Here is a 13128-nt window from a genome sequence, read left to right as displayed (position 1 = left end):
AAAATCTAATCCATAAATGAAACCGAAGGCCAACCCGCCATGATGAAAGTGAGGTTGGACATATTAGTACAGGCTTCCAGCATGAGTTTGTTCATCTGTGGGCTGTTTAAATAGCTCTTCAAGCTCCTTAGGTCCCTTGAATTTGAAGGTGCCCACACCTATAACATATTTTATGGTCCTCCTTGCGTTATGGTGCCGGATAATAAAGAATCTTAGCATTAGAGACTTAGGGGTGTATGTTAACTCTGTTAAGGCAGCAGTCTAGTCCTAAAAATTGTACGTTCATTTGAATGCATTTTTGGAGTCCATTTTGCATACTGCATATTGCCGCATGCACGGTTTAGATATTGGAGACTCCTGTCTTTTCCTCCTCTCCTGGCTGCATTTACTGAAATTAGAAGGCATCATGTGTAAACCTCTTGCACATAGTCAATAGCACTAAAAGTGTTAAATTCAGCAAAGCAGATGGAAAAGCACCTTTAAAACAGCAGTAAACAGAAAGATATGTTCTATTCTGTTACAAAAATGTATTTGTTGGTAGTTATTGGCCTTGGGGTGCAAATTAATGATCCGTGGCTCAAAAGAAAGAATTTTTACTGGAGTCTCAAGGAGCGAAGCATTTTAGTCATTTCTTACCTCCTTCACATTCTCAGTCAGCAGTTTCCTTTCAAATAGGGTTGGAGAATGTTTTGAAACAGAATCCTGGTCCCCCCACATTATATTCTTGTGCAAAAAATTATATTCTACATCAATCTAAGCAAACGTGTATCTTTATTGTAACATTTACTTAATATAGAAAATGAATGTACTGTAGACACAGAGTAGGAGTTTACGGAATTAATACTATCAGTAATGTGTACAAGCTCTATTTAAAATTGGAAAAAATCCCAGTTTCTTATCGAGCTGCAAAAAGATGTTTCCAACAAACCAAGTTGAAACACTAAATATCTCACTATGAAGACATAACAATAAAAACCAAGGACATTCGTATTGTTTCCAGACCCAAAAATTTTTTTTGGGAGCGGAATCATTTAATAGATATTGAAGATTTTGTATCTTCAATTTTAACATTTTAGATGCCAGAACAGTCAGCTGAAGATTTCACTGCCACAATCAACTCACAATGGTAGAGGCAGGAGTGGGTCCTGGGACCCCAATATCACCCTGGATTCCTTATACAATGGTTTATGGTACATGCCACAGTCTCCTAGAAATGGAGCCTATGGATACTCAACTTTAAAATCTGACACCGAACAGATTTATTACATTTCTTATTAATTCAAATAAATATCAAAAGGTTACAAGTAACTGAAAAATATTGGTCTGTTTCATCCATAACAAAAGCACTGAAATATTGTTCCAACTTTTGAAAAATATGCTTCGCCAAACACCAGGCCAGCTGGTCAACAGCCTGGAATCTGATCATCTGAAACTAATTGTTAAAGTTTACTTACAATATAATTCATCTTCATCAAATATCTTTCTCCTGGCACCACCTCAGAAGACCTCTTGGTTGAAAGCTGGGAGTGGGACCTTATCACCGTAATAATAACATATGCTCACTTAACCCGACATGTTTTCAAAATGATATTAAGGAGTATGAAAAGGGTAAACTAGCTACTAAAGATTTTTTTGTATTAATATCTAGGGTATTTTTTTAAAGGTCATTTTTTTCTCTCTTTAATGGCAACATGTTTGGGTCATGTCAAGTGAGGGATTTCCACTTGCATTATGAACATAAATTATATGTACACATTCAGGCTGTAACATTGAATTTACAAATTGTTAAAACATATTAATACATCAGTAGTGTGTCATTGAAAAATGCACAGTTTACAAGAAGTATCAGGTCCAGAGCTGCAGTCTACTGCCCATTAGTGTTCAACTATTTGCACCACTTTGAAGCGAGTGGGAGCCTGGAGCTTCTCTCACCAACTCAATGGGTAATCTGCCTTTCCCCTGTGCCACTGCTCAACGGGATTCAACTGGGCCACCTCTCATCTCTCCAACTGGCCCATTTCCACTATCGAGGTTGTGCTGTGCCCCCACAGTTGGGTTCAGTTATGTCCGTGGAATAAGCACAACTGGCAACTTGATCCTTTCTGTATATACCCCACACAATAAGAAGGTGATATACGAGGTCTCCACACAGAAAATACATATAATCCATTTAGTCCAGTGTGGTAACATCGCATTCATTCACATCCAGGGTAACTAAGGCATTATATTGTTCCTATACCGGTAATATTTTTTAATAACTGACATGCTTGAAGAATAAACATGTTAGACAAATGTATCCCCAAATAGTTAGACAGGAGACAACCACACAGTAGCTAAGAAGGCTGTGTTTAGATAGTTGTTGTGACTTTAATACACATCTCACACTTTGTAAAGTGAATGTTATGGTGCATTTCTCATGCCCAGACATGGTTTGAAGTCATGATAAGCTTTCCTCTTCATGAAATATAACCCATAAGAGATAAAGGAACAGTGGGAGGGGAGAAGCACCAGGTTACAATGTCTGTATCAATGTAAAGTTCTATGGAAGGACTTAACACTTTGTCAGTCTAGAACAATGGCAGCTCTAGGAAGATGCATTAGTTCTCTTTGTTCCCAAGGGGACTCCCAAGGAAGTCACACGGGATCTTTTTTCACATCCACTGGTCCGGACACAATTTTATTCTGTTCCTGACTAGACTACAAAAGCATTAGGTTTATTGACACCCATGACTATAATCCAGCTCTGCTTCACAAAGAACTGAAAGGATGAAGTTGCTAGCTTTAACACTCCAGAAACTACAGAGCAAAGGCTACGTAATCCCCAGTGTTTGTGTGTTCCAGTATAAAATGACCACATTTTTAAAATGAAATCTGGGGACATTTATTAGGATTGAATTTAAAAAAGTGATTTTTATAATGTAATTTAATATAGTAAATAAATGCAGTGTTGTTTAAAGCAAAAATAAACAGGTTTTGAAATATAATTTGTCTATTGGGGCATCAGTCTCTATCAGGCGGGTCTCTATTGCAAATAGGGACAGTTGGTCACCCTATTCCAATATGCTCCAAATAAAATGCGATTATTCTATAAAATATTAATTTGCCAGCAAATTTTTACAATATTTGTAGTAGTCTTTTATCAAATATATATTTTAACAAAATATTTGTTTATATATATATATAGTAGATGTATATACACATGTTAGTTTTTTTTCTTTCTAATGTTTCCCTGTACTATGCTATGTTCATTACTAACACTCCCATAAATCTACATGTTCTAACAGTTCTAGTCCCTTCCAGCTGTTAAAGAGAATCTGCATTTGTTGCTTTACGTCTATAATTCCACAACTGCCAGGCATCAAAATGTGGCTGCACAACTCTGCATTCTCAGTTACAGAATTCTGCTGGGCCAGTTGCCTCTTTTGATGAAACGTGATGTATTCTTTGCATGGGTGGAAACATATTTCAGATACTCGTATCACTATTCCAGTGTTAGGCAAAGAGCTTGACTATGTCGGGTACTTGAGGTGGTATAAAGTACAACCCAGTCCCCTTTCAGCTGACAAACCTGTTTAAGTTGTCCAGAAACCAGCTGGAAGCCTTATGATGGAAATCAACCTGAAAGTGGTTGCCTGGGTTAACAGTAGACACAAGGCAGAGGTGCCAACCCACAGATGAGGCAACCTTCTGTTCACAGACGCCAGACCTATCGCAAAACCTTGTACTCTCTGATCTTAAATGGTGGGTAAAACAGTTTTAGACATGATACACATAAAACAAACACGGTTCAAAGGTCAATGGTGCTCTTAGTATGACCCCTGGGTCACTTCAGGCTTGCTTCAACCACTTTCCTGGTATATTTTGCCTGAGGAACTAATCCTCCTGTCTGATTTCTGATGGATGACTGTAGCTCCTGAATTTTCACTTGAAGCACAGGGGCATAAATAAATAAGTCAATACACAGGACTTTTGACACTTTCTTAAAATGAATTTGAAGACCCTTGAAAGTGTAGGAATATAGGCAGGAATATTACAAATATATTGGGATAGAAACCTACTGTAGTGGTAAGTGACAGTGGTACTGGTAGTAAACAAAAGTGAAACAAATGATGGTTTAACTCAATTTCCAAGTTGTCCAAAATTCTATATAGAATTTTCATAATCCATTCTAACATCACATGCTTAAAAAAAAAACCTAGCCCCGGGTTCTTGTACATGTGCCATCATTATAAGGTTTTTACAGCAGGTAGAAAGAAGATTGCTATATTGACCAATAATTCTTCGCTGCTGTCGCATTCTGTTTTCTTTACATGATCGCAGTCCTCATTAGTCAATATGTTTTTTAAATTATTTATCCAATAATATATCATCCCTACATCAAGCTGTGTCTAAGACAAATGATCCTAGCACCGCTGGCTGCAAGTACATTTCTTCTGATGCTGATCAAAGCCAGCTAATCGTATTACTCAAAGCAGAGGTCCAAAAATATAATAAACCAAAACGTGCAGTAACATGCAAACAGATGCCCATGCAAAATGCAATTTCTCTATATAAGCTTTCACAAAAATAACTGGGGGTCCCATAAGATTTCTGTAACCCAAATAGGTCCTTCTGTATGGGAAATAAACCATTTGCTGTAACATGTTGGAAAACTGGCCTGACTATAAAAGATCTATCTGTATCTTAGTAAGGGTGTGAAGAACAGTCACAGTACCATGGTGTCCTGATGAAGGTGTGTGGTGAAGAAACATTTATTGGATCTGGCTAATATTGGTCTGCGACACCACATTTCTCTGATTGGCTGCAAAATATTTTACGAGATTACTTTAGTGAGCAGCCATAAACCAGCAGGGGTACCATAAAATAATTTAAGGGTTATTTGGTAGAACGAGCCCCTAATGACTTCAAGTGAGATAAATGAATTTGTGTAGCCATGTTAGCTCGCCAGATTCTGTCTGCTAAGTGCCTCCAAGATGCAGACAAATAATTAAAAAGCATTAAATATAATTTGTAGTACACTGGGACACAAAATAAAAAAAGGCTGGGGGTTTTACATAGAAATAAAACGCCACAAAATGTTAAAAAAGCAAAAGCACTTGGGTATATAAGAAATGGGTGACAAGACTATAAAGAAGGCAGAATGGTAGAACAGGTTAAGTAATCTAGTTCTTGGACCCCTTGAGAATGACTAGGGAGGCAAGATTGTTGATATTGTCTCCAAGGTTGCCTGCCTTTTTGACAATCTCCTGGCCTTAGTGCCTGGAAGGGATCAAATGATTTTTTTATATTGTACTGTAGCACAACCAGTGCTGGCCAACATTGTGGGGGCTACAGTTGATCAACAGCTGGGTAACCACTACTTGCCCTAGGAAGAGATCAGAGATTGGAACTCAAATTATAAAAAGAAAATGTTTAATTGGGATAACTCATGCTATGTTTGTATGAACACTGTGGTTTGCCGGCAGTAAGATGTCAAGTTGATCTGTACAATCTCCTCTTGTGAGTACGAACCATGGAATGATGACAGAAATCAAACTAATCAAACATCTGGAATTCCAAAGGCTCTAGTCTACTATATGACAGGTCTGACCTGCTATGTAACAGCTCAGACTCCCCTGTACAAACATACTCCCTCTCCGAAGGTGAATGCCTACATTGCTGAAATGATATGCAACATGCTCATGTGAATTTCGACATCTCGACGGATAAGCCCTTATGAACATATTTCTTGGGAAATGCTGCATTCCACTTGCCTATAAGCTCATGACTCACGTACATTTCATATTTCTCGGAAGGTATTAGTATTTATCATCCTCTGCTTCACCTATGATTGATAAAACAATGGTGAGTGGGATAGGTAAAATAATGTTGGTTCAGGGCGGTCTTCTTTATCTTTCTCTTAGTTTGATGGCAAAGAGGACTAATGTAGCTGATATTACATTACTCTACAACATGGTTTAATCAGTAGAAAGCTTTCGTTTAGATTAAATTAAGCCTGTCATGTATGGTAACTTCTTTATAAGAGATAATAGGTGAACGAGATCTTGGCACACTATCAATAGTTGCTTAATAACCAAGTAGAAGAATGTTCTGCCCTAATGATATTTTGCTGGGTCTTTCATTGCAATCTAAGATAATGAAGATATAATTATATTACATAATTAATAATAAATAAGACATAATTATGTCAAACGAAACCTGAGCATCATAAAACACAATCTAATAAAATCATCTAACAAAACAAGATGACATAATCAGACCTTGTTCTACTCCATAATGTGGATGATTAAGTGATGTTTTGATCTTGGAAGGAAAAAGAACCAATGTAACCGATTAATGGTCTCTGGACAAAAAAAGACTTAAATGTTCTTTCTGTGGATTAAAAGGCAACTTCAGATTTTTGACTGCAGCCAAATTAATTTATCAAAAACTTGTGCTTTTTGTGTTGCTGTTAATTTGGAATTATTTTACTTTATTTAACATAGTATACATATATAAATACATATACAGACTGTTACACACACACACATATATATATATACATACATATATACATGTATATACATACTGTTCCTCCCTATATATATATATATATATATATATATATATATATATATATATATATATATATATATACACTGTATTATACAGTGTGTATATATATATGTATATATATATATATATATATATATATATATATATATATATAGGGACAGTTATGCAGATCATGAATACAGGACATTGTAATGCTGCCCCCATATCATATACATAAGTACATAAGTGTACATATAGCGTTTTCTATCGAATATATAATGCTTCCTTATTTTAATTTGTAACCACTGCATAAGAAAATGCAATGTAACTTCTCTTTTAAATGAAAGATTAATGTGAATCAAAAATACCCTTTTGAGACTGTTCTATTTTAATGAATAAATGTGATTCTTAGTAAGCCTGAAGATCCTCTTTTCTCTGACACATGAATTAGTTCTATTTAAATCATTAACAGTGCCATGTCCAGACATAGTGTGGTTGAACACAGATGTCCTTGTTATGTGCTCATCAATGAAAAGTCTTAGATCACTGCACTGAGGAGACATTGCGACCCAGAGTTAAGTCAAGGATGTTTGGGGATAAGCAAGAAAGCTCTACTAAAAAGTCATCACTTTTATGAACAGATGAGTGGCAGCCAATCTGTATAAGCAATAGCTCATGGCAGCAACCCCTGCCACCCCTTCCAAGATGTGTATGTGTGTGTGTGACCATGATTGTGTATGTGTGTTAGCGTGAGTATATAGGTTTGTGTAAATGTCAGAGTGTGTGTAAAAATGTGTGGCAGTGTGTACGTGTTAACAGAAGGGCTTCAAGCGGCTGATGGGGCCACTTGGCTTTACCTGCCCCATGGGACAGACGGTGCCAGTTATCCCTTGTGCATAGGGTTTCACTTAAACAGAGCTTATTTGTGTGCGCAGCAGTTCTTATATCCAGCAGCTGGCTCTATTTGCTGGCTGGATGTAGGAGCTCAGAAGAAATATTGCTGCAGTTACTGGCTTTTTCATTTTCTGGTTGGTTCCTGCAGCCCATCAAACCCTGGGTTAAGGGGGACCCTTTAGATGAATCAGTCACTGCCTCAATGGCCGGCGCCACCCCTGATCAAGGGTCATATAACAAGGAAGGGAATATGTAAACAGGATCCCAAAATATAAAATAGCCAGGTTGGTCCGATATGATTTTTTTTTTCATGATTCTTATTAAGATGTCTGTACTAATGTTTCCTTTCTCAGTAGACTCTGGGAACCGCAGGAGTCAAGGACACATTGTAAGAAATTAATCTAGGATGTCTCTTTAATGAGAAAGCAAGGGGCCGCCTTGTCAATGAAAGACTTGTTAGGTAACCCTGTAGGGCTTGAGAATGTCTCTACAGGACACACACATTTATCCCAGGGGTAATTACAGTTTCCAATAAACACATTGTTTTCATTATATACATTGACCTAAAGAAAGTCAATGTACAACAGTCAAAAGAAACTGTACAACGAGGGCAGTACTCGAAATGAAACAGAAGAGAAGGGGACACAAACTTAATTAAGGGAACTTTTCAAACTGAACCATCTGTGTGCCAGAGATAAGCAAACCATTAAATTGGATATAATAAATCTACAATCTTTCACTTGGAATTAGTTAATAAAATACAAGATATTATTATATCAATTAGCCAGTTCTGTTCTTTGCAGTACAAGTTCTATGCACTGAATAATCCACACTCAGCTGTGCCATCTGCAATCATACCAGCCTTTGTTTATCCTCCGCTGATGTCAGCTGGGAAAACACATTGTAACCAGATTATTTCATAAGTACCCATTGTCTGTGTTCAGCTTCCATTGTGCTGATGTAATGCACATTTTGGAGCCCCCAAAAAAGTCATTTAATGTGCCAAAACAAATTGAAAACCTCTTCAGTGTAGAGGACATTTACTTAAAAAAGTATGCTAATGCCATCCCTTTTTGCTACTACAAAAAGGGACTTTGATCAGCCATTTAAGAGTCAGAATATGCATTGCAAACAGTTTAGCATTTAGAACAGCTTCTTGTTGTTAATAAATGTAAGTAATGTATGTGCCCATCTTGAAAATGACATGCTCGTTCGTTTTCTTTCTTTTAACTCTCTCTATTTGTTTCTTCTCATTTTTCACTCTTTCTCCTCTCCTTTTCTCTCTCCCTCTCTCTCATTCTCGGCTCCTTTTTCTTTCTTCTCTCTCTCTACTCCCTATGTCGTTCTTGTCCCTCTCTGTTTTTTGGGTTTTTTTTTTAATTATCCTTCCCTCTCCACTGTCCAACTCCACCCCCAAGGCTCACAACACTATCCAACAGGCCATCTCTTTAACACACACACACACACACACACACTACCCAGTAACATTTTACCAGCATGCTAATTGCAGCAATGCTATTCAATTCAATGCTTATCCTATTATCGTGTATGGAATTTATAGGTCTGCCTCTGCAGTGCTGTACAAAGGATTGCAACACATACAGCACACACCATAAACACTTAAAAGATGCCAGTTTTTTACCACTACTATATCTTTTGGTAGCTAAGGCTGTAGGTAACAGACTGTCCTCTAGCATATGATGTGGAAAGCATCACAGGGCTATCCTAAAGAAAAACATTATTTTTCATTTAATACCATAACTGGGGTTTTGAGAGAACAGGTACAAGTTTAAAGATGCTGTTCCACTTAGATAAAACATTAGCTGCACTTTCTGGTATGCATACCTGGGAACACTCAGGCTCCGTACCTTCCCTTTTCAGCTAGAGGGTGGTCGGGTCTACTGATGTTGGTGGGTGGTCCGCTGCGTTCGGGACTACCCCAAAGAGATAGGAGGGGAAGTGGGCGGGGTCTGGCATGCCTCCATGCCACTCCCACAACCCGGAGATATTCTGCAGGGACTCGGAGAGCCCCGAGAAGTGACACTTCATCTGGAGTCTCTGTGCAAAGACCAGAAAGTTCCCAGGTATGCTAGTATGGTAAGCAAAGTTAGCAGTGATTTAATTTTTTCATTTGGAGGTTTAGTCACATAAAACAGCGCACAAACTTTTCAGTTTCAGTTTCTATGGCAACAACCTATCAGTTCCTGCTTTGCTTGTCACATGAAAATGACATGTTCCCAGCAAAATTAGGAATGAAGTAAAAGTGTAACTGATTAAATAATTCCTTCTAGGAAGGGTTTAGGAATTAAGTAATACTCTGATTTATGTCTCTAATGCTGTATTTAGTTAGAAAGGTGAGCTACAAATTCCAGCACCTTTAATATTAAACATGGTTATCTCAAATCCCTTTAACCAAATTGTAATATTGAATTGCTAAATAAATTTACACTCCGGTTGTTGTTTTCTGATAACATCTGGTATTTTAAGCTTCTGGTCACATATTATGCTGCGTAATAAATCCTTAAACCAGACCGAACAGGTAAAAACCACACTACCTCACTGTCTGCTTCACACCGCCAAGAATTCACTGCAAATAAGGTACATGTTTTCTGTTGTGAAAATAGAAACGAATAATAATTTATTTTAGTATCAGATTTGACCTGTTGCATTTATATCATATCAGCGGATGATCTATGTTTCTTGATTATTGACTGCGGTAAATCTGATTTTCTGAATTCACCCCAATTTTAATGTATCGGTGAAATTTGTATGTGGTATTTATTGAGATTCATAATAATAATATTGTAATTAATATAATAAAATGATATAATATATATATAAAAAAAAATATATATATATATAGGCATATAATATAAAATACAATAAGTTAAATTCGGTAACTAGGGTTAATATGAGGCTATGATGACATTAAAGTTTTTTTGTTTAGTAATGCGTTTCGCCGGTACTGGCTTCTTCAGGGGTACATAAATGTTGTTGGAGCATACAATAATTGTTGTTTTAGTGATTTTGACCAAAGAAATTCTGTTCCACTATATCCAGATGTTAAAATGTTTTTGAAAGTGTATAATATGTGGACCCACTAGATGTAAGTGGTGTTGGTGCAACATCCGTTTATGGGTTCATGTGGAGGCTGGTCCACCAAGAAAATTGTGGTTATTGGAGCACTAATTGAGTAAAGGCCAATCCTAGCTACTTTTGCATGGCTATATTGCTTACCAAGGAACTGTGGGACTGTATTTTCAAGGAGGACACCATGAAAAGTTAAAGGCAACGCTCATGCCTTAAGTGCATTTGGTGGCTGGAGTGACGCTTTCATTACATCTCTTTTATAGAACTTTCTCCTCCTCACCATATAGATGAAATGTTGGCTGGTATATCTTTAGAGTAAATAAACTAATTCAACACTGCAGCTTCAAATATACCCTCTTATGTGCGCGTTTCTTAAGGGTAAATTAAGCTCTTTGCTTCCTTAGCCACCTAGATGGTATAGCGGGCAGAATGCTAGTTTCCCCGCTGGTGAATCAATATATACATTTTCAATTAGAATGAAGTTCAGAAAACACATAAACAAAGGTTAATTTCCCTTCAGATCAAATTACTAAAACATTGTCAAACAGCCAAAGGAGTTAGTGAAACATATTTCCATGAAAACATGTCTCCCAGGCATGAATAGATGTGTTATCAGAACAACAAACTAACACGAGCCCCTGTAGGAGGATTGTCTTCTCTATATACGGGTATTTTCACAGCATGTTGCAAAGTTCTTAAACGTTTCTGGTTTTCATTTGTCAGTTCAAACAGGCAAAGCAAGATCAAGATTTCTAAAGTATTTTAAAGTTGTGTTACACGCCTTTGGCTAAAATAATAATATCATCTCTATCTGCTTGCATGTTTTAGAGAGAAGACTGAAGTTTCCATACAGTTAGAGAAAGAACGTCTATCTCCTTCCATTTCTCAGGGGTTTTTAAAACATGAAGATCAAACCCTAATAGAACGGTTGACAATGATCATCCTAAGTAATTACACAAAAGTGCATACTTCCATATCAGTCACAGAGAAGAGTTTTTTTGGACAGGGTTGGTCGACAGGCATCTCCCCAGCTGATGTAGGACTATAATGCACAAGATGCTCAGAAAACATCCTAAAACGAAAGGTGTATGCTTATATTTAAGCAGAGCATCTCAGCATCTTGAGTTTAATAAACCACTGGAAAGCTTGCCTGCTTGCTTTAACAAAATCTAATTTTTCCCTTAAAACTCACTGGTAAAAAATCGTTTCAAGAAGAAACTATTATGTAACACAGATGTATTTCTTATGCTCTGAAATAATGAACAGGACTGCGTACAAACATTACATACAAAGGGAAATGGCGGTTAACTTTAATGTATTGGCCAAAAGTACATTACCAACCCAGTGGAAGTTGGCATAGATACTTGGATACTCATTTGTATAAGCCTCAGGCCATAGTTTGATTGACAGCTGTAAAGATTGAATTTATTAAGTCAATTTCTCTGTAATATTAACTAATATCGTATTGTCATGTTACCTTGGGCTGAACATTCCTATCTTTCTTTCTTGAAGCGGGTACTCTTCTATAATATCCTGTAATAAATGGTTAGGCAACCTGTGTGACTTGGAGTGTGGCAAGGTTCCCATATGGCTGAACATGTCACAGGATCTGATGGGGACCCTGTCCTTCTTCTTTCGTGGTAGAGTGCCGTGGATACATACATCTTGGAAAGAGTCGGAGCGCCGCTCAGCAAGGGGGGATTTACTGCTCAAAAGATCCATTGAAGTCGCCAGTGGGAACTGATGGCTCGTTGGTACATTTCTATGGAAACTGGCAAATTTCCCAGCAGCCATCATTCTTCAGTTCTGTACAAGAAAAGGGAAAAAGAACAACAGAGAAGTTTTGATAACTGATGGTGCGAAAAGACACAAAGTACTTGGTTTTCAAGAGGCACTGCAAACTCTGAGCCAGGTGAAAGAAAGAAATTACATTTATCCTTACAGTCTTTTGGCTTTTTGTGTTTGAGTCTGCATTCAAGAGTTTCCTATTCAGAAGAGCTGAGTTCTCTTTGGTGACTTTGGCTAGTTTCCATTTTGAGTCACTATTAAGACATATTTTCATGCTTTTAGAGATCTATTTTGAATGACTGACTAGCTTTTCTTGAATGACTGCCATATTTAACTATTAACATGACATACATTGTTTATCCTCTGAGCCTTTAAAATAAAGAAAAAAATGAAATGTGTAGGTGTCTATTTGGATGATAATGAACCAATTACCCCCCGAATTACATATAGTAGAAGGGTAACCTGCTAAGTCAGCAGGATGTATATTCCTCTTATTGAATAACTTATCAAGTCGGTGCTGTTCTTGTGCTGAAGAGGCCAAAGAATGCAACTTGCAGAAGCTCCCACTAGACCCCTGTGGCACGTTCCTCCTGGTCTGAAACTAAACAGTTAATATGTCAAAGTATTTTCTTCACGTCACAACAACTCAGTTCTTGGTAAATCTTCAGATGCTTACTTACAGGGAACACTAACAAAAACTGTACACTCAGCGAATGAGAATTTCCAGGATGTAGAGCGTCATTATTTTGGAAGTCTTACCAGACCATTGTTGGGGCAGTGAATCGGCTGCACAATGAACAACTATTGCTTACTTTGCCTGCC

General features: G+C 37.3%; 1 protein-coding gene across 2 annotated transcripts in view; it reads right to left on the bottom strand.

Annotated features, from left to right (window-relative positions):
- LOC149279427 (breast cancer anti-estrogen resistance protein 3 homolog) overlaps positions 1 to 12315 on the bottom strand; it is a 40254-nt gene extending 27939 nt beyond the window's left edge. Inside the window, exon 1 of one of the 2 annotated variants that reach the window (XM_089501179.1) lies at positions 11996 to 12315. In XM_089501179.1, the coding sequence (XP_089357305.1) occupies positions 11996 to 12315 (320 nt within the window). The remainder of the gene's footprint in view (positions 1 to 11995) is intronic. The other variant, XM_089501180.1, reaches the window with a different exon arrangement.
- Positions 12316 to 13128: the final 813 nt, after the last annotated feature.

This window comes from Sceloporus occidentalis, unplaced genomic scaffold (assembly GCF_023333645.1).
Source record: "Sceloporus occidentalis isolate IW3139 unplaced genomic scaffold, rSceOcc1.0.p SCAF_166, whole genome shotgun sequence".
In the NCBI taxonomy this organism is placed as follows: domain Eukaryota; kingdom Metazoa; phylum Chordata; class Lepidosauria; order Squamata; family Phrynosomatidae; genus Sceloporus; species Sceloporus occidentalis.
The sequence above is the reverse complement of the archived record's forward strand: the minus strand, read 5'-3'. Positions and strand labels throughout refer to the sequence as shown.